The sequence below is a fragment of the Lagenorhynchus albirostris genome, chromosome 6 (assembly GCF_949774975.1).
Source record: "Lagenorhynchus albirostris chromosome 6, mLagAlb1.1, whole genome shotgun sequence".
Lineage (NCBI taxonomy): Eukaryota > Metazoa > Chordata > Mammalia > Artiodactyla > Delphinidae > Lagenorhynchus > Lagenorhynchus albirostris.
The window spans coordinates 21962179-21986131 of record NC_083100.1 but is presented as its reverse complement, the minus strand read 5'-3'; the positions used below and the strand labels follow the sequence as shown (position 1 = coordinate 21986131).

Genomic DNA, 23953 nt, shown 5'->3' with positions numbered 1-23953 from the left:
GCAGAATATTGCTGCTGGGAATAAGGAGTCGGAAAGAAAAATGGAAGGAACTTAAACTGCTATGAGGGGTTTCAATAACCTTCCTAAAGATAGCCAGGAGTTAAAATTCCACCTGACCAAATTCCATCTGGAGATGGAATCTTTTTTTAAAAAATGATGTGGAAAAAGCACAAAGACCTTTGTGCTCTTGAAAATTCCTTTCACATGGCATTCTACTAGCAAAACCACACGAAGCAAAAAGTGTGCATTACCATGGATATATAACACAATAAGCACAAGATAATACCACCCCCCCAAAAAATAAACTGCTTAATTCACGGGCTTTTATACATGTGAAAGAACACAGTCACCTATCGAATGAGGAAGAAGCCTGAGGTTAAGTAACTGGCCCGAGCAATAAAGCCTGTCACTTGGCAGACAGAATTCAGCACTCCCTGCTGATGGGGAATGGAACCTCCCCTGGAGAACCCTCCAGTTGGAAAATTTGAGATTCATGATTTTGATTATTCCCTATCTCATGTTTCTTGGTGACTCTCCAGCTTCCTGGAGTTTGAAAAGCTGGGTGAAACACTACTGGTTTAACAGAACTTTCCAGGTGCTACAAAGAGTCAATGACCATTTAACCTCATTGTGGTTTAAGGCCTATATAATCATGAAATAACATGGGAATAAGGGAGCTCTTTGGACAGAAATGGGCTATGTTGGTAGCATTTTACATCAGGATCAAAACCCAGCAGGCATTGATGTCGGCAGATAAGGAATTTCCTTTACAGGTAATCACTTTCAGTACTTAAAACTTACTGAGGAGGACAGCAACCTGGTAAGATGAAGAGGGTCTGGGAACAGAGATCAGGAGACTTGTGTCCTATATCAACCCAGATACTCCCTAGCCGGGACTCACAGTGTTGGACCAAACAATATTTGAAGTCCTTTCCAGGTCTATCATCATATCACTGTTTGAGACTCTATTTATGTATGTGTTTTACAAGATACTACGATACTCTGAGGGGAAAATAATTGAATTTAAAGTTGCTCAGTTACTTCATGGAATTATTTCCTAAAGTCAAAAGACAACAGCAAGAAAGGAACAGTCACTTGAAGAAGCATCTCTGGGGTAGTCCAGAACTTTTGCCCAAATAACCCCGATGTTCACATACCAGAATTGCCCACGGTAACTACTTGCTCCCGAACCTTGTGCCTCTTCTGGTCTTTTATTGCCTCCACTATGATGTTGTAGGTGGCCCCTCTGGTAAGACCCGTCAAGGTGGCACTAGCAGAAGTTCCAGGAACTCGGAACTGCAATTATTAGCACATCCAAAGTAGGGGAGAAAGCATTATAGTGAGGAATTGATATGACTTTCCCTATTCTCTTCTCAGTAACTCTTACTGTGTAAACACAGCAAAGGGAGACAAAGATGAAGAGTGTAAAGGTCCCAACCAGAGAAGGAGAGAAATGGAGCTCGAGTGAGGGGCTATCGTTTCTACATGACAGATTTTCCTGCCAAAAATCTACCCTACGTGCTCCACAGTTACCAGGAACCCTCACTAATTCTAGAGACAGCCTCCTCTTCATCCTGCTGTAGTTGCAGTCTGGGCAAGCCCACTGGCAGCCGTGGCCATGCTGCCCCCTTCACATAAAACGTGGATGCTGTGCTATGTGGGATACACATTCATCCCACACAAGTGGCATCTGACCCCAACATGGGGTCCTTCAAACCCTTTGCCAAATCCTCAAACTCATGTTTCTAAGCTCATAAATCCTCCACAGTGTAGTCAGTTTTTAAAAGTCTGCCACTTTCTACAAATAAGAAAACAGTGAACATTGATATCAGCAAGACACATTAAAGCATAGAAGTTTTAGTCAGAGAATCAATCACTTATAGGCACAGCTTCAGCCAAATTCTTTCTCCTTTGACATATTGTAGATAATGGGATTCTTCAAGGACAAACCGTAATGATGGCATTTTAGCCCTTCCTGGACAAAAGTAAATTCAGGCAGAATCTCTCTCTCTCTCTCTTTTCTAAGATCATTCTTTGTCTATATTACCATGTAACCTCAAATGATCGATAATAATAGAAATGATTTTATTCTCTACTAAACGAAAGCTAATGACACTCTTTGGAACATCCCCTAAAGCACAGCCGTACTGAGATTAAAAAAGAAAATCAGGACTTAAGCAGGCCACCTTTCTAAGAGGCTCTAGAAGTACGCCACTGGACATCAGAGCTCTGGTCACTTCAGTAGCCTAGCTTAGTTTTTTCCCAGGCTGCCCAGAAGTAAAGAGAAACATGAATTACCTGCAAGGGTTCTTCATCAATGCCAACTGGATGACATGAAATGATATACTCAGAGCTTTCCTGGAATGGGGTCCATGAGATTGTTGTCTGAGAGAGAGCTTCTTGTCCTGTAGAAGCATTTGGATTGAGTCCCAGAACGTGAGGGTAGAGATGATGGTCTACGTCTCCCCTGGGGACAGGACCAATTTGGATCTCCTCATTTACATTCGGTGGATACGGTCTTGGCCTATGCCTTACGGGGCTGGCCATTGTGGGCGGTGTGGTTCGCCTAAAACCATGCTCCTCAAAGATCATTTGTTGCCCAAGACTGGGCTGCTGACCAGAAGTGCCAGGAAGCTGAATACCGTTTCCAGTGTCATACCCAGGGTTGGTGATGAAAGGGGTCTTTTGAACTGTGGAGGGAACATCCAGGATCTCTGGTCCATGAAGATTGGGGTGTGGAAGGGTTACCAGTTGGGGAAGCTCATCTAGCCAAGAGAGGTTAGAGCCAAAAAAAGCAAAGCGTGTTAAGCTCCCGGAAGTAGCCTCGGGAGCCGTTATCAGTTCAGGCAACAATGACTATTTTTCAATCAGATCAAAGCTCCTGGAAAATTAGCAGTTCTTAGGTCACAAAACACTTTTTTTCCAGAAAGAAATCTTTATGATTTTTCTCAAAGTTTTCTTTATAGTTTGGAACAAAAAAAGTGTTAGTATGAATTTATCATACACACAAAGCTTTGAACCGCTGAGCCCCATAGAAGCTGCCTCTGCTCAAATTAAGCCTAACGGAACTGAAATATGCAGCCTTTTTTCTCTGTTTCACTTGAGAATCATGTTATGAGGACTAGAATCCAGACTAATTATATCAGCGTCTGAAGTATGAGAATTCCAGAGGTTTGGTGCAGTAGTTTTTCACAGTTTGAAATGCTAAGAACAGATTAAAATACACACATAAAATTTATTTTAAAATTCTCCTATCAGCATAAATAAAGCATTTTCTTCAAATTAAACTGAAATTGGATAAAAAAGTAAGACATTAGTTCGAAGTTTTAGAAACCAAATAATAAATAAAGACAAATGAGAAAGATTTTTCCCTCCCCTCCCCCTTCTTATAAAAACATTTTTAACTTCAAAAGAATGTATAGAAGAACAGCAACGATCGCAGCTTGGTTTTTACATTTTAATATCCGGTTTGAAGTTTTTAAAGATGAATCAAAGGCTTTTATATTGACTGGCTAGGAAAAAAATAAAACAGTTCTGCAGATGGTTAGCTTATTCCTGCTATCAAAGAGCACAGCATACATGCTATGCTGTTAGAGGGAAAAAAAAAGTTTCATGAGAAATGCATCGAAACCTGGAGCACTTTTGCCCTGCAAAATGAATCATTCATAATTAGTTTTGTTTTGGCCATCTCCCTGTTAACCACCGAGGAAGGTGCTCTTTACCTGTCTTTTTCCTCCCGATCAGAGGCTCACTCTTCTGATTGTTCTTGAGGGCAATGACTTGGATTGTGTACTCGATTCCTGGTTCCAGACCTGATGGAAGGACAGATCATCACATTATGTCTGTGGGCTCAGCTAGTCAAATGAAAGTTGATCTCACCAGGAGATACTACTGGGAAGCAAGCTTCCTCTCTCCAGCTGGCCACTGGCCTCTTGAAAGGCAAAACTGACTTCGTTTTGCTTCTGCAAACACTCAAATACTCTGTATACAATAGCCACTTAGCAAATTAATTATCTTCCTGTCAAGTCTGACACCTGAATAAGCACTTTACTTTTCCTGGGTATTCGGTTCACATGGGGTCTCATCTGCCCTTCTGAATTCAAGAAAATCTATCAGCGTTGCACACTGCCAGCGAAATACACACTTGGGAGAGATCAGTGCAGACTGTATACATGAACCTACTTAGGCCTAACAAACAGATGGCTCTCAGTGGCAGGATCAGTGAAAAAGTTAGACCACAAAAAAGTGCTCTGCAGGAAAGAGTGACCACTCTTTGTATGGTCCCTGTAGGAAGTATCCAATTCAACGCCTTCCATATCTGATTCTATTTTCCTGTCTCCAAGGTTTCTAAAGAAGCAGTGTCTCCTTCTGGTACCTGTGTGTTCTATAGGATTTTTAAGTCTAGATAGCCTATATACACAGTTTACCGTACAATCTCTTGGACAAAAACAATACCAGAGGCCTATGATCTCTTATTCCCCATCCCAAGCACTCTCTCCAGTATGGATGACTGGGAAACACTTTGCCTCAAGACCTATCCTGTGAAACCGGATAATGAGGGCCATCGCAGGTGGCACTCTGGCAAATCCTGCAGACTTATCATTCTTTAGGTTGCTGAGTGAGAGAACAGTATCAAAATTTGCTAGTTTGCTTTGAAAAATGTCTTTTTCTAGGAAGAACTGATAGCTATCTGGCAACTATACAGAAGATAAAAAGATTCTAGCTATGCCATTATGACAGTATTGAAATTATTGCTTTGTTGTGAATTCTGAGATGTATCAAGCTTGACAGCTCCTCCATAGAGAATGCTTTTTGAAGTTGTCAGAAATGGGGCTTCTTGTTCTCATGGTACAGCACCAAAGACACAGTTGGAGTCTGCTAAGCACTTTGTGTGTCCTAGAGAGTAAAGAGGAAAACGGCAGCATGGAAGCAGCAATACCAGTAATAGTAGCTTCTGTGACACCAGGGCGGGGCCGAGGGACCACTTCTCTGGGAGGGGACCCGGGCTTCTCATACTTGATGATGTAACCAGTAATCCTGGCACGAGGTGGCTGCCATGATAACAGCAGAGAGTTGGGTGTGGTGGCCAGGAAATGCAGGTTGGATGGTGCATCAATGGCTAAAAGAAAACAAAGTTACATCTCTTTAAGGAAATGAATAACCAAGAAAATTATTCCCACATTCTTTTCCCAGCCCTTAAAAACAGACTTGAGAGAATCTGAGAGTTCTGTAAACAGTAAAAATGATTCACTGTGATCTGGAATACAAAAGTATCAGCCTCATTTTTGTTGCTCAAGTTCACGTGACTGATCACACAAACATATAAGTCAGTGGCATTTCTTCAGTAGAAAGTGTAGTTACCAGTAGAGGCGTCGATGACCACAGGGGAGCTCCGGGCATTGTCATTCAAGGTGTACAAGTGGATCTTGTAGTCAGTGCCGGGTTGTAAACCTGGGATTGGTGAAGAGATGAGTTTTATCTGATCTTCATTTACTAGGAAAATTTTCAAACTCATCTGCAATTTTCATGGTTCCGCCTATCATTGCCTGTTTATACAGACCAAGGAAGTGGTTCACATTTGAACAATAAATTAGAGCATGGTATGGGTGTTAACTGCTCATGAGAAGGACATCTCAAAAGAAAGGCACAGATGCACAAAAAGACACTGGCTAAAATAAATTTTAAAATCCCAAAATGCTGTTAGAAGTGACTATCTTGGTGATAGGGGTGAGCACCTGCTGACTGTGTTTTATCAGATGGTCACTGGTTGGGAACTGGAATCAGAATTTTCAATCTCAAAAAGACCTAAATTGACCCAGATATTGAACATTATCTGACAACAACTTTGATCTCTATGAAGTAGTGTCGTTTGCTTTTTCAAATTTAATTCTGCTTTATAATCTACGTGAATGTTAAGAAGTAGACACTATCACTGAGATTCTTTTGGCTCTCAAGCATTATGTATATATATATTTTTTCCCATAAGAGAGGGTTCATTGATGAAAGATCTCTGATGAATGGGACTTATGCCATTCCTCTGGCAAACATTAGACAAAACCAGGCGTTCACAGGACAAAATGTTTTGATCATGGGATGAAAATACGTTGTAAAAAATAGAGCTGGGTTATCATAAAACACTGAAGATAAATTTAATCAGTGTAAGTGGTAGAAAGACTAATAAGCTAATTTATGTTGTGAATGGCAGTTATCAAATGTGAGCTCCCGGACCTGTGATGGTGTAGCTTCTGACATCTGGCTTGATGGTTCTCTGAATCGGAGTCTGGCCGTTGGCTGGGATGGCATCGACTTGGAAGCCGGTGATCGTCTCAGTCTTGGTTCTCCAGCTAATGGTGATGGTGGTCTCAGTAGCATCTGTCACACGGGCCCTTCTTGGAGGGCTGACATCTGCACAGGATGACAGCCAGAGATTAGTGCCTGGCTGGCTCATATAGGTAAGGTTTCGATATTTTAAAACGTTTCTTTATTCTATACAAATACATCAATTTCTACACATGACTAATAATGTATAGATTTTCTCCTGTGGCGTCGAGAGAAAAAGCAGACAGTAATTAGGAAGCATGAAAATATTCACCTCGTGTACTATTTTTTTTAAGAACTGAAAAGCTTTACAAGTACTGTCAGTGGTTCCCAAGGCTGGCTTTCTATATCTACAAATACCTCAGTGAGTGTTAAAATTACTGTTATTATAATATAAAATATATGTAATAATATAAGGAAGGTATATATATAATAATGTATTGCTAGTGTTTTCTCATTCTTATATAGATTCATATTTTTTTCTCAACAGGTGCAACGCCATCCCTATGTCATAGATGAGAAGACTTTGACACTTTACGTGATTTCTGAGAAAGAATAACTGTGGGTTATTGTTATGGCAGAAAACTAGAACCCGGGCCCAGTACTGTCCAACCCTTACTGCACTGTTAGATACAACAGAAGCCAACGCGTCCTCCTCAAACTTAACTCTATGAAAACAAATTCTAACCAGTAGAACATAACCTAGGTGTTAGTCTTAGTTTACTGCACCAACTCTAGCACATCATGAAGTGACTGCACGTACGCGCCAGGAGACCACTTTCTGGAGAGGCACAGGAGGCAACAGTAGTAACTAGGAAAGCAAATCTATTTCCAAACTGGGAATCATTCCATTGTTCACTTAGTGATCTAGAAAGCATTTGCCATTCTTTAATTTTTGTTTATCCAGAACGTTCTTTGACACTAAAAAGTTTGATTACTCACTCTCCAGAGTCGTGACGACCCCCTGAGCTGGTCTGCTTGTCAAAGTGTCCTTTAGAGCATAGACGCTCACTTCGTATTTAGTGGCCACCTAGAAAGAAGGGCGCAGTAAGCTTTAGCAATGTGATCTTCTGAAGCCCAGGAATTTTCACTCCAGCGTTAGAAAAAATGCAATGGTTAGAAAAGAAAAAGTAAGCTAGCAAAACCCGCAGAACTGTAAGTTCCTATATTAATTTCCTTCCTACACTGACAAGATATTTAATTACATGAATTAAAAAATGCACCTGGGGTTGAGCCCAAGTAAGCCATAACTTACATATTTATGCTAAGCTGATACAAAATGAGGAAAATGGTATTAGCCTGTTTTTCTCTTTGATGATCTGACAGGTGCAAATCATGAATTTTTCTGATCATAGAGAGGCAAAGAGAATAGTCTATCTCTGAACGCTCTTTCTGTAGTTTCTCCTGGAATTGGCCTTATGTTAAGAAGTAGAACAATTTCCTAGGTTCCTGGCTAGCTTTCTGTATGCACATCTAGAAGGATTAAAAATGACTTAAGGAAGGTAGTATCAGGCTGGGTTGGTAAAAAGTGGAGAATATTCCTTGCAAAGGTAACAGGGCTGAGAAAAAGCATAACTAAAGTAGATTTATGCATTCAGCCTATGGATATATAAATTGCCCCCCCTTCACACACAATACAACATTTTAAAATAAACAGAATACACTTAAAGAGCTATGCAACATCCAATGCTGCTCATAAAATTCTGTCCCTGATAGCTTAGGTCAACACAAAGTAATTCTACTTGATACAAAATTATGATAAATTTAATTTGACGGCAGAGGCAAAGAACACAGATTTATTATATTTCCACCACCTTCAACTGTGTAAGAAATGACCTACTTCTTTAGTCCAATGAGAAAAAGGACACTTCTTACCATGAGTCCTGATACAACCACAGATGAGCTATCGGGAGCAAGGTTGATTTCCTTCATTGGTCCGGTCTTCTCCTTAGGGGTCACTCGCACTCGATATCCAGTGAGCTGAACATTGGGTGCCGTCCACTGGGCGGCCAGGCTGGTTGGTGAAACCTGGGTGAACTTCAGGTTGGTTGGTGCAGGAATGGCTGTCAGGATGGTCATTGGTTAGAGGTTATTTTACAGTAAATGGGGAAAGGGGGAAAATAAAGTGACTTCCGAGAAGTAGATAGGTTGTACTTGTTTGGTTGGGTGGGTACCCTAGTCAAGCAAAGATTCAGTACAAGTAAGGACAAAAGGGGGTGCAAAATGAAGAAAACGTTTGCTGAAAAATATGTGTTTTTTATCCAGCAGTGCTCAGAATCACTGGAAGCACTTGGGTAAATGCCAAAACTCTGAGACTTAAGGTTTTAGCAGTTGGTTTTTTTGCTTTCCCTTAATAAATTAAAGTCAAATTGGCTTATTGGCCATTAGGATGGATCTTTCCATTTCTATGGAAAGATGAGCAGTAGCCCCTTTCTGACAGAAATTATCTTTGTATGGAAAACCATCTCACAGAGTATTTCATCCCTCCAAAGACAGAATTATGATTTTATTCTCTTTGTTTGGACCTCATGGAGGATATCACTGCTAAATTTGAAGTATTCTCTGTGGTGCAGCAGCAGAAGAAAATTGGCTCACAACAGAAGCAGAAAAGAGAAGCAAAGAGCAATAATATAGATTGTCACCTCCAGGGTTTATGCTGTCACGAGGAGACATCTTTAGCATTCCACTCTGCTTTAGAAATAAAGCATGAGAGTTTAAAGAAGGTGGAAAGCATTTGCCCTATCAACTGTTTCCTATGTGTCTGATTCTCAATCCTTTTAGCAAATTATACACCTAGCACATTATCTCTAACCAGAGAAGGAAGGTCTTACCCACGTGTTCTCAGAATCCTGCTGCTATGAAATGGCCCAGTTTGGGTTCCTTAGGATGCCAAATTTCTTTCCTTTACATACAATGAGCATAAGTAACCACAGAGAGTCAAGGCTTAGGAAATAATCCACAATTTTCATGTTCTCTTCAAATGTCTCGCTTTATAACCTTGTTTGGAAACCAAGCTACTCCAAAATTTCCTTTCATTAGACTTTATGTAAACGTCACCTACATTTTATTGCTTCTTACTATTCTTCTTTAAAGAGGGTCTTTCCTAATAGACAGGTGGATTTTGGGGGTACCCACTTGCACGGGAATCGATAGCCTGATAAAGTAGAATGCATTCAGCAGGGCATAAAGCCGCTGCTCCCATGAGCACCCAGCAGTGCAATTAACGATATACCTGTGGACTGGGTTCCAATCAGGGGCTGGCTCTCCATATCATCGTGCAAGGCAACCACACTGACTGTGTACTCAGAACCCGGCCTGAGGCCTTGCAGCTCTGCAGTCTCTTCTTCACCATCAGGTGCAGGGAATAGCTCATGGATTCCATCCTCAGGGCTCGAGTAGGTCACCCTGTACCTGGAAACTTGCCCCTGTGGGCTTTCCCAAGCAATTTTGATGGAATCGACATCCACATCAGTGAATGCCAGTCCTTTAGGGCGATCAATGTCTGTTAGGCAAATTAATGGTAAGAGGTTATGTGAAAAGCAAGTTGCGAAATAAGCATTTTTATAACATGCAAAGCAGTTCTGCAGATACCATTTTTCTTTGATGAATTAAATTCCAATTAACCCACTATTAAATGGAAAATTACTTGATCCTTGCTTAAGGCTTTTTCGTTCAGAAAATATTTAATGTCGCATCACTTATTAAAACATAGGTGTACATGAGATGCGGAGATACCCTGCAAAATGTCCCCAGATGAGGATTTATTTATATTCATTTTAAGATATTCTACCAAGATTTGTTTTTGCAATGTGATGTTAGTCTCACAGACCTGGATTTTTTATACCTTGGAAATGGCAAAGTTGATTTTCAATGTTAGATTCAGATTGTTATATTCTTTCTTTAACTCTCCCCCTCCCTCCCCATTGAATATTGTAATGTATGTATATTTAATATAAATATAATATTTACATTAAACGTTGGTCCAGCCACAGTCTGGTCCAGCCACAAATGCTTGAAACATAATAGTTTCATGAGGCACACTTCAATCAACTTTACCATCCAGTTGTAGAAAAGAAGGTGCTAGCAAAATATTTTGTAGATTTGCTATAGGCTAATAAGATTTTGCTGAGGCGATTTGAGCAGGAGAAATTCAAAGCACAGCAACTAACTATGGTAGTTCCACAACTTCTCTCCCTATATGTTCATTCCTTGGCACTGAGAAGGAAAAATGTTTGCAAAGAGCTCAGCTCAAGATACCAACTAGGTATCCAGACACCTAAGCACAAAATTTGACTTTGAACATGGAAAACAGGCACTGGTTACATACTGGTTACTGCTGTCTGAACCAGAGGCTGACTCTCTCCGTTTCGATTCTGAGCGTAGACACTAACCACGTACTCCACTGTGGGCTGCAAGCCTTCAATTGTCATTTCTGTTTGATCTGCAAAGGGAGTGAAAAGAAAAGGCAGCATCTATGTCATTCACTATGACAACCAAGTGACTTTCAGAGTTCGGTAGTAAATGCGTGGTGGCCTGGAATTTTCATTTGCAGAATTAGCATGAAAATATGGAGGCGTCACACATGGATTTCCTCTTGGACAGACACGTTCATTGCTAATACAAATTACCATATTGGAGTGAAGCCACACTAAAGGATAAGCTCTAAAATTGAATATGATGCCACCAACAATGAATGATGCTGCTCTTGAGAAAATGAAAATTAACTGGACTTTAAAATATTGCCTTAGAATCCTAATTTCACAATTACTTTATATGAAAACAAAACCAAGAGCTAAAAGAATCTTTAAAAGTCAGTTAGGCCCATCTCTGTCTTCTTAGTGTGCATGATAAACAAAACCACAAAGATGAACCTACTAATTCAAGATGTCCACACCATCAAACACTGCTACACATGTAAAAACAGAAAGGCACTCGTCCTGAAAATTCTACTGTGGAGGGAGCTGTTAACAGCCTTGAGCCCCGAATACACAAACGGGGAAACTCTGACATGTGATACGAAACTGTATAGTACTCAGAGCCAGGTAGTCATTTATTTAAAAAAGCATATTGTGCGGTCCTACTCTGTTTATCCTGATGTATGTGAGGTGCTGGCTATTCTTACCTGGACCTGCAGTCATTGTTTTCGATGGTCCTGGGCCATTTTTAGGAGTAGTGGTCACTCTGTAACCGGTAACAGGGGAACTTGAAGGCAGCCACCTGACACTAATGCTGTTGTCCTGGACATCAGTCACTTGCATCTGGGATGGTTTGTCAATTTCTACAAATAAAAACCAGGAGAAACCAATGAAGCCCCCGTCCATGGGGACAAGACTAGACAAGTCCTCATCTCCAGTTCTGATACAGATAGAATAATCTCTTACTACTATTAATGACCCCCAGGTGTTTCCTCTGCAGAAACAGAGAATTTCGAGAGGTGATACCTGCATCTTGATACTACTGCCTATTTTCGAGATGGCTGCTTCATTCACAAAGAAACTACATTTCCTGTAGATGTTTGCCTCCTTACCTTATTAGCTCATCTATTAACAAATATTTACTCAACATCCTCTGTCCCTGTCTCTATTATAGGCTCATGGAATACATCCATCAACAAAACAGACAAAAATCCTTGCCCTTGGGGTGCTTCCTTGTATATCTGGCTCAAAACTCTGTAGCTGTTGCTTCATCTTATTAAAAAAGAAAATCAATTCCACAATGAAGAAAATACTTTGGGAGAACATAGTAAAAGCTATCTGAGTAAATGAGCCTGTGTCATCCCAGAAGACGAGTCAGTACCTGTTCGGTAATCAATGGAAATGGGCTTGCTGCTTGCCGGGCTGTCCCCACGGCCAGTGACAGCATAAACGGTGATGGTGTAGTCTGCTCCAGGTTTAAGACCACTGATGGTAGCTGTAGACTTGCTCCCAGGCACAGTGAACTCCTGGACAGGGCTATTTCCTCCTGTTTGAAAAGGGATGAATTTAAAGTGTGAGGGGCTGAGAGACACTTAGGGATTGCTGAGTAACTGAATTAACGTATTGAGAGCAGCTTGTAAGTTACATATTTGCTTATTCCCTTTAAAAAAGTGCTATTAAACAGGGCCTGAACAGAAAGGTCTATTTATTTATGCAGGTAGTAAGCCTTGATGAGTGTGTAAAAATTGAGAGAAAATTGCAGTTCATGCTATTTTAACATTCCAGCTTTAACATGTGGTAGATTAAAATTAGAAAGGGAGAGAAGGTAGTCCTCAACCCAAGGTTGCATATATTGTGGTCTTTTTTCAAAATCTTAATGGAATACATTCATGTTAAATAAAATTTTGAAAATATAGGAAAGGAAAAGGAAGATAAATACAAATCACTTATTATTTCACCACTGATAATACACTTGTGAATTTAAAATCCTTCTTCCTCAGCTCTGTTGTTCCCCTCTAGTGTTATACAAACAACTTTTTTCTTGATTTTGCCACCAGTTATGTCATACATATTTCCCACATACTCTTAGAAAGAAGTCAAGGCTCCAGCGAATGGACTTGTCAAAGCTTCTTTAATTATGTATCCATTGCTGGGCTTTCGTGTTACCCATGACAGAATACTCAATCAGACTGTGAAGTAGCACTTCACTAACGCACCTGTTTCTCCATAGGTGATCCTGTAATATCTCACTGTAACGGCCGGAGCATCCCAGCTGATCAACAGGCTAGTGGGGGTTGCAGCGATGACTTCCAGGTCCCTTGGAACATCAGAAACTAGAACATGGGAAAGTTTTCACATCTGTAACTTTCAAAGGATGCCCAGATCCACCTTTTGCTCATTTTCCGGGTCACTGCCTTTAGGATTCCTTCATATAATAATGTAAGTACTACTCAAAATTAGCAAAATTAAAAATTATGAACAATGCAAGTAAGGGGTGAAGGAGACAATTCAAATCGTGGTGAGATGATTAGTTCAAGTGTATTGGAGAGTTTTCCCCTCAACTTCTTATTTTAAAGAATTTTAAAACCACGTAAAAGTGATAAAAATTATATAATGGACACCCATACTCCCTTCCCTTAGGGAAGTTGCCACATTTCCTTGTCTCTCTCTATTTTTCTGTTAATCCATTTGAGACTAAAGTACAGGTATGATGATACTTCTCCCCTAAGTACTTAAGCATCTATCTTATAAGAACAAGTACATGATTATATTAAAATAATTTTTAAGAGAACTTTGAAACAGAGTGTTTTCTACATTTTGAATAAAACTTCAGTTCTTAGAAATGCATAAGTAACTCCGGTGGGAAATTTCTTGAGATAAAGAAATTATCTTCTTTAATATATTCTCATAACCATGATCTATTTTTTTAAGAGATGATGACTCAGGGACTTCCCTTGTGGTCCAGTGGGTAAGACTCCCAATGCGGGGGACCCGGCTTCGACCCCTGGTAGGGGAACTAGATCCTGCATGCATGCCGCAACTGAGTCTGCATGCTGCAACTAAAAGATCCCACATGCCGCGATGAAGATCCCATGTGCCACAGCTAAGACCCAGCACAGTCAAAATAAATAAATAAATATTTTTTTAAAAAAAGAGAGAGAGATGATGACTCAGACAACACAAAGCTATGTCAGAGAAGCTATCACCTGCATAGGAAAGTCCTCTGAGTTTCTTTGCAGACCAGAAAACAAGTTACCTGTCGTTTGCTGGCCAACCAAGGAAGGACTTTCCTCTTTGCCATTAAGAGCGACAATGCTGACCACATAATCTGTGCCCGGATTGAGATTGGTGAGTGTGATGGAATTCCGAGAGGGGGGCACTCGATCCTCCCGAGGTCTTCCACTCATGTGCTCAGGATGATGGCGGATCTTGTAGCCGGTGATGGTAGCTCGAGGAGCAATCCAATGGACAGTGAAAGAGTTGGCAGTGATATCAGAAAAGTCAATGCCAGTTGGGGAATCGAGACCTGTTTTTGCCACCCAGGGGAGGAAGAGATAAAAAGGAAAAAAAAGACACCACCAACTTAGGAAGTGAGGAAGAATGTAAGGGAAAGTAACATCCATCCAGTGTTTCCATCCTTTTCCACTAACACAGTGAAGTGCCATGAACCTCAGGTTATGATACACTGATTCTAAGCCACAGATAAATTTCAAAATCATAAACTGACGCTGTTCAAAATGTCCAAAAGCATTCTTTTCTTTTTTCTTTTGCTAAGTAATCCAAGTGATTTCCGCATCACATTTGAAGACAGGTGTGTGAGATATTCTGGGAAATGATATTTTCAAAGGCTTCAGTGTTCAAGTATTCTATTTCTACCTTATAAGTGTACCTCTCAAAGTAAGGCAAGATCTGCCCACTCTCAGGTTAAGTGTTTGGCTCTTAAAGAAGCTATCTACACTCAAGAGGGAACTGCTATGTCAACAGGGTGGTAAGAATGCCAAACAAAAAACTTTCTAAAATGAAAATAAGACGTCATCCTGGACAAATTACAATGCAAGTAATTCCTCATGAATTGAGAATTTTTAGTGCATTGCAGAAAAATTAACAAAAATTTAGAGTTGATCTCAATTCAAATCACTTAACCTCTCTGGGACTTCCAGCAATTTTCATTTTTGTTATAACATTTACTTACTCTATTCAATAATATACTCAAACCAAATTGAGATACCACAGCTTCTTTTTGGAAGCAAGTGGACTATAAGAAATAAATAGATGGCTATATTAAATTACACTTTTTTGAAAGGAAAAAATTAATAGAAGCACTCATATTTAAGAAGGGACATAATATTATGGGATTCTATTCACCTTCTTTTTATAGTAAATGAATATTTCATCAAGTAGAAAAAAGAGATAAACTTGTTGACTTAGTAAAGAGGGAAAATACTTAGATGACAATGACAGTGTTGGGTCAGCCATTAGACAGATCTGCCTAATGAGAAGGGATTTCACCACCTCTCAATAATAGAGATTATGAGATATTATTCTTGGGGGATTTTTTTAAAAAGATAGACAACAAAGTTTCTGGACTAATTTCAGTCCTCCCTGGAAGCAGAGAGTATAATCTTAGTGATTGGAAGTCAGTGTAATAGTTGAATAAGGTGTCTTAATTTCTTTTAATCTATCAATACTTTTTTAATTGAAGCATAGTTGATTTACAGTGTTATGTTAATTTCTGCTGTACAGCAAAGTGACTCAGTTATACATATACATACATTCTCTTTTTTTATATTCTTTTCCATTATGGTTTTTCATAGGTTATTGAATATTCCCTGTGCTATACAGTAGGACCTTGTTGTTCATCCATCCTATATGTAATAGTTTGCATCTGCTAATCCCAAACTCCCAGTCCTTTCCTCCCCACCCTCCTCCCCCACGGCAACCACAAATCTGTTCTCTACGTCTGTTAAGTCTGTTTTTGTTTCGTAGATATGTTCATGTGTCATATTTTAGATTCCACATATGTAATATCATATGGTATTTGTCTTTCTTTTTCTGAGTTACTTCACTTAGTATGATAATCTCTAGGTCCATCCATGTTGCTGCAAATGGCATTATTTTGTTCTTTTTTATGGCTGAGTAGTGTCCAGTGTGTGTGTGTGTGTGTATATATATATATATATATACACACACACACACACACACACACACACACACACACACACACACACGCCACATCTTCTTTATCCATTCATCTGCTGATGCACTTTTAGGTTGTTTCCATGTCTTGGATATTGTGAACAGTGCTGCTATGAGCATAGGAGTGCTCGTATCTTTTTGAATTATAGTTTTGACTGGATATATGCCCAGGAGTGGGATTTCTGGATCATATGGTAATTCTATTGTTAGTTTTCTGAGCAACGTCCATACTGTTTTCCACAGTGGCTGCACCAACTACATTCCCATAAGATGTCGTAATTTTTAAGACCAGTGATCAAAGGTAATGACGAGGTGAAAAGCACTCCCACAAAAATGGAGATGTATTTTCAGAAGTAGCACGGAATTTTGCTCTTTAAAATCGGTAGGTGAAAGCTACTCAATAAGCATGTTGCCCACATGACTCACCAGTTTTCTGTCTTCCTCTAAGAGGTACGCTCTCATGCTGCTCGTAAACACTGGAGACGCTGACTAAATACTCTGTTCCAGGCAGGAGATCTGAAGAGGCAAGTTGGAATTATTTTTAAAATGTGCTTGAAAGAATGAAAAACGAAAGCACCCTTAGGACTATTTCAACGGATAAAATATCCAAGAGTCCTGTCTTAGAGCCTATTTACACCTAAGTGAGTGTTGCTGCCTGCAGAGGGGCTGTCAGTAGGTGATGAGGAAGGGTCACCTTGCCCTGTAGCATCTCTAAGCCCTGCCCCCAGCTCCACCTGTGTGGGTATGACTCAGCTGCATCCGAAATAAGATGGAGTTGCTGCATGCAGCACAGTAATATTTCTATCATTCACTTAACTGCACGTCTGTTGAGGGCATGTGATAATGACTGTGGCACTGTGAATATCATTTACCTCTCACAATCACCCTAGCAGGTAGTTTGCTACCTTTTTTTTTCTTTTTTAGTTTGCTACTTTTTAAAGCTGCTTTATTGCCAAACAATAAACTGAAAATATTTACAGTGTCTAATTTGACAGATTTTGACAAATGTATACGCTTGTGAAACCATCACCACATTCAAGATAATGAACATATCTATTACCTCCACAAGTTTGGTTTACAATTATCCCCAGTTCCTAATGACAAAACTAAGGCACAGAGAAGTTATTTTTTCAATATATTCGCCCAAGATCACACAGGAGTTGAGCCCTAAGCCAAGACCAGTGGTCTTAACAATTAACCCTTGCTGGAAAAGGGTCATACTGATCGGGAGTGATGGGTTCTGTCCTATTCAGGTAAGAACAGAATACTTAAGAGTTGAATATATATATTCCTGGGTCTCCTCTTCTCTCATTCTGAGGTACCAGAAAAGGTACAGAGTAAGGTTTCTAACCATTGAACTCCTACTCAAAAGACCCCCATTCCCCTCTACACCACCTCCCCTTCTGCAGGGGCCCCTGAAGCACCAGACTAGGAGGTGGGATGCTTGGACTCCCCTTTCCTCCTTCCTGCTTGACCAGGGGCAATTTACTTAGCCACTGGAGACCTCAGTTGCTTCATCTGTAAAACAAGATAATAATGGCTTCTCTGGGGGAGGGGGGGGGAAATGGCTACCTTGACATCTAGAATAGAATCTAGAATAAGATCTTAGAGCATGTGAATAACATGCGACAGGTCTATGGCTAAGGTGGGGCAGACAGAGGTCCCGAAGCAGAGCCTTGTGTATTGGGTGATGCTGTAACTACTGATTCCAGAATGTTCCAGAACAGAATCATAGCCCCACTGATAGGCAGACGTGAGGATTTCTCGCCCTCAGCCACAGAATTGGAACCCAAGACTATGGTCGTGCTGAGCTGCCTTTCTTTGTATTTCACTCTCTAAAATACGTTTGAAAGATAGAGGATGTTTTCAGACCATCATCTGGTAATGTACCTAAAGGTGAACTGTTTTTCCCTTATGTAGAAGCTTTTGCTTTTTGTTCTTATGTGTGTATTTTACTATTACAGTGAAAATAATGAGAAGCAACATGTGAAACAGCACCATGTTGCAGCCTCCTTTTATTTTCTTTAATAAAAAATATCAATTTCAAAGGGTAGAAACTAGAAACAATTTCCATAAATTGTTGTTGTTTATTTTAGTTTCAGTTATTTTCTAAGTCCTCAGGCTTCAGAGAAATCCTACTAACAGATTCTTTTTGAAGTACAAATTACACTTCTGGCTCTTTCTTCAAATTAGAATCCAGATGTACCCTGAGTGACCAGTCACTGTTTCTAAGTCTTCAAATGCCAAATAGATTACCTGCTGACACTTAAATGAGAATAAGACAGATACCGTGACACTAGTTTCAATCCTCATTTTTTGTCTCGTTAAACACTAAGATTTAGTCATATAATTTCTCTGGGCCCACTTTTATTTTTATGTGCTTATTTGGAAGCAGAACTTGTTTGAAGTCTTTGAACTTCACTGTTGGGGTTTTTCCACTCTGATTTTTAAAAAGTTGTAGATATCAAAGATATATTAAAATAACAACAAACATGACATCTTTCAAGATTTATAGAGCTGCACGTTAGATTTGGAGTCTAGCCTGTAGTTCTGTTGTAGCTGTCTTAATCTTTCTCGCTCCTACCTGAGGACACGGAATCCCCTCCTTATGTGCTAGCTTAGTATTTATTGAACAAATATACTTGACCGCTTACTTGTTAAGAACACTGCATTGTCTGAAGGAGAAACTGACAATTCTGCAACATCCTCCTCATTTTTCACAGGCGAGTAGCGCACCAGTAAGTTGGTCAATTCAATGGATGGAGGTGGGGCCCAGGTGACACGCATCGTGTCGGGACCAACATTGGTAAATCGCAGGTCAGTGGGAGGAGGGACAGCTGGTTTCAAATAAGAAGGAAGACTAAGTTAATGTCACTTAAAAGTTAAAGCTAACAAGAATAGCTGGAAAGGTAAAACCAGTATTTCATGCATAAAGGAAACAAGTCATCATCATGCAAATAGTCTAATCTAAATCATAGTGAACTACCGTTAAAAATAAAACACTACACCCAGTACTGTTAGGCCCCTTTAACCTTTCTGCCATCAATATATTTTAAAGGGTCAATTCAATTCACTTTCAAATACATAAAATCCATGTACATGATTAATACAACTGATGATTATTTAATCCCAGGCTGAAGAGGCTTAGCTTGCTACACAGCAAAGAGAAACATAGCAATACTTTCCAAAGATACACATGCACACAGACAAAAACACAAGAGGGTCTTAAATTTCCCTCTGACAGGAATGACTACAGCTACTGCCATAGCTACAATTCCATTCAGTGAATTCTACTTACAAGTGAAAGGGGTTCATGCAAATTGGTTCTCAGCATGTTTCTTACCATGCAGGGCAGAGAACCTTTATAATGTTGCATGCTGGTCCCCAGACTGTGGTTAAAGAGGAGTTTCTTTACCTCACCATGGCAATGAAATCTAGAATGTTCCAAAGTCTCTTTTTCTCCTACTGCAAAAAAAACCTCCTTCCACTCTACCCTAAACTTCAATCGTTTTTTAGACAGTCACAAAGAAGGAACATGGTAGAGTTTATCAAATAATAGAAAGAAGGGTCTAATGTTACATTTTGGAAGTACATTTCTTCTTATTAAATGGTGCTCATGATACAATTTGGTATTAATGTTAGATTTTTAAAAAATAATTCTAGGTCGGCAAATTCAATTAACTTTTTCCATTTTGTATTTGATAGATCAGATATCTATCTCTGGCTTTACACATCTTCACGGTTTAAATGAAAATGTACTTAAGACTATTGTATATATCTTCATCCAATCAGTTTGGCATATGCATTCCACTCCTTACCAATCGATCCACCCTCTCTTACTCTTTGGCAAATTGCTGGCTTTTCCCTTGAAACATCCACATTTAACCAGAGTGTCTGGTGGCAGCATGCAACACCATCCATGTCTCAAAAACAGAAGTTTTCAAAATTCACCGGTTTGTTGTGTCAGTGTAGTAGGGGCACTCTCTCCGCCATTAATGAGAGTGATAACGCTGATGTCATAGTCAATGCCAGGCTCCAGCCCTGTAACTGTGTAGTATCCTACTGAGGAGTCCACAAAATCTTCAAAAATAGGGATACCTTCTCCTGCCGCAACTACTGTGATGCGGTACCCAATAATGGTGGAAGAGTTTAGCGGGGTCCACCTCAGGCCGATGCTTGAATCGGTTATATCAACAAAGCTTAGGTCAGTGAGCTGGGGCACCTCTATTGAGTTACAAAGCAAAGGAGGGCAAAGGAAAACAGAGGCAAAAAAGAGGAAAAAATAAAGCAGTGTACATCAGGTTACTAGTGGTAAAACTGATAGTGTTAAAGCAATGATGGTAATATGCAGTCTGCTCCATATTATCTGAAAAGACTTTTTAAGCACCATGAATCGTTTCCCTGGGAGAATAAAACAGGTTACAATATTACTTCAGGGATTTTTGTTTGTTTTTTGAAAATCCCCCAAACAGTAAAATTTAAATCTCTCAGGTTCTAAAAATTATAGTCCTGTTTAGGATGTCGAAACCATTCTTAGAACCTAGACGTAATACCTGTAGTAAGTATCAGCAAAGTTTAAAAAAAATCCAAAACTATTTTAGTAGGAAAATAAAACTTTCATGAAGAGGGTTAAAAAAAAATTGATTGATGAGTTTTTCTTTTTTTTCCCAGTAGAAAAACTCATGACAACATCACGGTCATAATGCTAATGCATTATGAATGTATGGTATAAAATGTGCCACTCCAAAGCACATTCAGGGGAAAGACAGGCCTGAGTCCAAGGCTACTGTTAATATTTTATTCATTTCATAATCAAAATTATTTAAGAAGCATTAGTAAAAGCATTCCACCAAATAATGCAAAGAACACAATCTGTCCAATGCTTTCATCTGTCACGATTCAATTTTGGACAAACAACAAACCTATCCCTAAATAGGTCTTTTCAATGTTGTCATTCAATCCAGAAGAAAGAACACCCTAAAGGTGTGGCCTTTCTTTTTTTTTTTTTTTCAATTTTAAAAAAAGAATTTGAAACGGCACGATGAAGAAATGAATGTGTCAACCAAGAGCTATTTCAGTGCTCACATACGGAGACTGTAAGATCAGGCACAAATGTACGGATGGGATGCATTTACCATATTACTTTTCGCCTGTCAGTACTGAGTACAGACACATGACATCATTTTAGTAATAGTTCCACGTGAGCGGACAGTACAGAGTTAATGCCATGGTTGCCACTCCATTGCATACCCATCGAGACAAAGAGCATCCCAGTGAAGCAGAGAGTCAAGCAGTGTTAACAGCAAGCATTTGTCCAAATAGTTGCCTTGACTTCATGGTTCTAGAGAGTGTGGTTCGGAGGTCAGAATTAAATCCCAAACATATTTGACACATTCAACCAACTGAGGATTAAGATGCCAATCCCCACTCTTACTGCAACTGCCACTCTGAGGATAATAGCTTATTTTTCCATTACCTGGCATGATGGTATCAGAGATAGGGACACTTTCCTTGTCATCTTTGACAGTGTAAACACTGACATTGTACTCCAGGCCAGGACTCAGGTTTTCAAAAGTGCAGGAACTCTGATCGGCATGGACCACTTCTTCCAAAGAATAGCCCTGCTGGCCATTTGTAGGGGTGGTGGTAATTCTATAGCCAGTAATGTCTGGAGAAAACAGAAAGGAGGAAGTTACTGCCCAGAACATTTGTGACCCAGAGCCTATTAAACTCAACTCCAACGACGTACCCTCGAAAGGGAATGGGGAGAGGACTCAGCATTTATGTATTGAAGACTCTACCTATTGTCTTTCGGGGCTTACAACAACCCTTTGAGGGAGGTATTAATATCCTCAGTTTAAGAAAATCTTGGAAAGGGGAAATGATTACCAAAAGCTTTTCTGTCTCTAAATTCCATGGTCCTTCTACCACTCTACCCTGTTTTTCTTAATGGATCATTTGCAGGACAGCTGAAGACTATTCTATTTTACCTGCTGGGATGGAATGGCTCTCACCCTTAGGCACATTCCCCAAAGTGGGCTCTCCTAATTTCCAAGGTCTAAACCTATGGGATTTACAGGAAGGGAATAGGAAAGGAGAAAAAGTAAAAAGCAAAAGCGGCTCTACTTATCCTGGAAAAAGTATATTAACTGCTGAAGACTTCAGGAATCATAGAAGTGGGGCAGCGAGAGGGTTGAGGGGAGGAGAGAGACATTCAAATTAAAATAGTGATGAACTGAAATCCACGGGGAAAGACTAAAAGTAAAGCAAGGAAGTATATTTAAGTTAAACTTACTAAAGGGAGAGAAAATGATGGTACATTTTATAATTAGGAATAGGGTGGCCACTGAAGTGGTCTATACAAGGAAATCCAAGTGGATGGGAAATCAATGTTTGGGTCATTACACTGGCTAGTGACCATTCAGATGGACAGGCTAAGCCATCCATTAAGACTAAATATTAATGATCTAGCTTCTGACAGGCATGCAACTTGCCAACCTAAAAGTTTCAAATTTAGAGTGATTCAGCTGGAAATAGTGTAGTTTGGCTTAAATGATGTTTCCACAGATAATGAAAACTTCACTAAAGTCACTTTACTTCAGAGGGGAATTAAAAAGGATATTTTAAGCTAGCTTTATTGCGTGTGACTGCACATATTGATCTGACTTATAAATAAATTGCCTTAGCTGTGTGCCCAAGCAAAGGGAAGAACTGTTTAAAAGATTAGAGTACAAATAGAAAGAGTGAAATAATAAACTAAATATAGCCATTAATGAAAAAGCATAGGAGTTATAGGTACCATCAACATTAGTTGGCATTTCTGTTTTTGTTTAATTTTGAAATTTGTTTAATTTAGAATTTCCTCAGTAATGAGTATCCTGATATCTCAATAGTGATTCCCCCAATATACCCCATATTAAATATTTTAGTTTACACTTCTCATTGAAAGAGACTTTCACATGGACTTGGCAAAGGTCAGGAATGCCTAAAATTTCGCTTTCCATTGCCCTGGTACATCATGGTACTTGAATATTGCCATAGGTATCTTTACACGTTTTAGGATACTATAAATAATTTTTTTTTTAATATGTGTGAACGAGTTTAGACAGAAGCTGTTTTTTTTGTTTGTTTGTTTTTTTGCGGTATGCGGGTCTCTCACTGTTGTGGCCTCTCCCGTCGTGGAGCACAGGCTCTGGACGCACAGGCTCAGCAGCCATGGCTCACGGGCCCAGCCGCTCTGCGGCACGTGGGACCTTCCAGGACCGGGGCACGATCTCTTGTCCCCTGCATTGACAGGCGGACTCTCAACCACTGCGCCACCAGGGAAGCCCTAGACAGAAGCTTTATGTAAAGCTTTAAAAACAGTCATGGAATGCCAGTTAGCCAAATTTCTCATTATTGAGTATAAGTAAAACAAACTAACAATTAAAAATCCAAATACTTGAAGTCTGGTGTTAAGAGTGAGTCTGAGCACTTAAGTTACAATCCCAGTTCTGTAACATTTAAAATTTGAGACTATGGGTAAGTCGATTTTTTTCTGAGTCTCCGTTTTTTCACTCTGTAAAATGGAGGTCATTTCTACCCTGAGATTTTTGTGGTGCAACTCATGATAAAATATTTGTGAAATATCTAAGTTTATTGAGTAATATACTTAGAATCTATGATAACCCACAAATGGAAAATTAGGAAGTATAACTTCAGCCATTTGTTTGGCGGTTTGGAATGCCACTGAGCAGAAAGGACTGACTGCTCAGAATGCTTTTCCTCAGCCCTCATGATTCCCTATAGCTCAATAAGGGTCTACCTTGCTCTCTTTCCTGTAATTTAAATAAACATGCAGTAAAACACCCTATATGTCACTCTATGATGTATGCCTGTATTTTTTTATGGAAAGCTAGGTACTTATAATTTTGACCCTTTCTCTGAGGGGAACACAGTTTCTAAACTTTGTCTTGGGAAGGCATTGCATATACTTGCCCTATGATACATCCCAGGCTTACCTGGGGTGGAACTCCTCTCCCAGG

The 23953-nt window shown here is 39.7% G+C and overlaps 1 protein-coding gene across 7 annotated transcripts in view; it reads right to left on the bottom strand.

The window, feature by feature from the left end:
* The window catches only part of FN1 (fibronectin 1), a 69164-nt gene that overhangs the window by 7638 nt on the left and 37573 nt on the right, over nucleotides 1-23953 (bottom strand). Inside the window, exons 23-41 of one of the 7 annotated variants that reach the window (XM_060152163.1) lie at nucleotides 23659-23678; nucleotides 21406-21664; nucleotides 19881-20153; nucleotides 18584-18766; nucleotides 16356-16445; nucleotides 13990-14259; nucleotides 12950-13066; nucleotides 12115-12279; nucleotides 11441-11596; nucleotides 10646-10759; nucleotides 9551-9820; nucleotides 8194-8381; nucleotides 7261-7348; nucleotides 6229-6405; nucleotides 5362-5451; nucleotides 4940-5119; nucleotides 3723-3812; nucleotides 2299-2765; nucleotides 1158-1296 (exon numbers count right to left, since the gene is read on the bottom strand). In XM_060152163.1, coding sequence (XP_060008146.1) covers nucleotides 1158-1296; nucleotides 2299-2765; nucleotides 3723-3812; nucleotides 4940-5119; nucleotides 5362-5451; nucleotides 6229-6405; nucleotides 7261-7348; nucleotides 8194-8381; nucleotides 9551-9820; nucleotides 10646-10759; nucleotides 11441-11596; nucleotides 12115-12279; nucleotides 12950-13066; nucleotides 13990-14259; nucleotides 16356-16445; nucleotides 18584-18766; nucleotides 19881-20153; nucleotides 21406-21664; nucleotides 23659-23678 — 3336 coding nt within the window. The remainder of the gene's footprint in view (nucleotides 1-1157; nucleotides 1297-2298; nucleotides 2766-3722; nucleotides 3813-4939; nucleotides 5120-5361; nucleotides 5452-6228; nucleotides 6406-7260; nucleotides 7349-8193; nucleotides 8382-9550; nucleotides 9821-10645; nucleotides 10760-11440; nucleotides 11597-12114; nucleotides 12280-12949; nucleotides 13067-13989; nucleotides 14260-16355; nucleotides 16446-18583; nucleotides 18767-19880; nucleotides 20154-21405; nucleotides 21665-23658; nucleotides 23679-23953) is intronic. The other 6 variants (XM_060152169.1, XM_060152168.1, XM_060152165.1 and 3 more) reach the window with 6 other exon arrangements.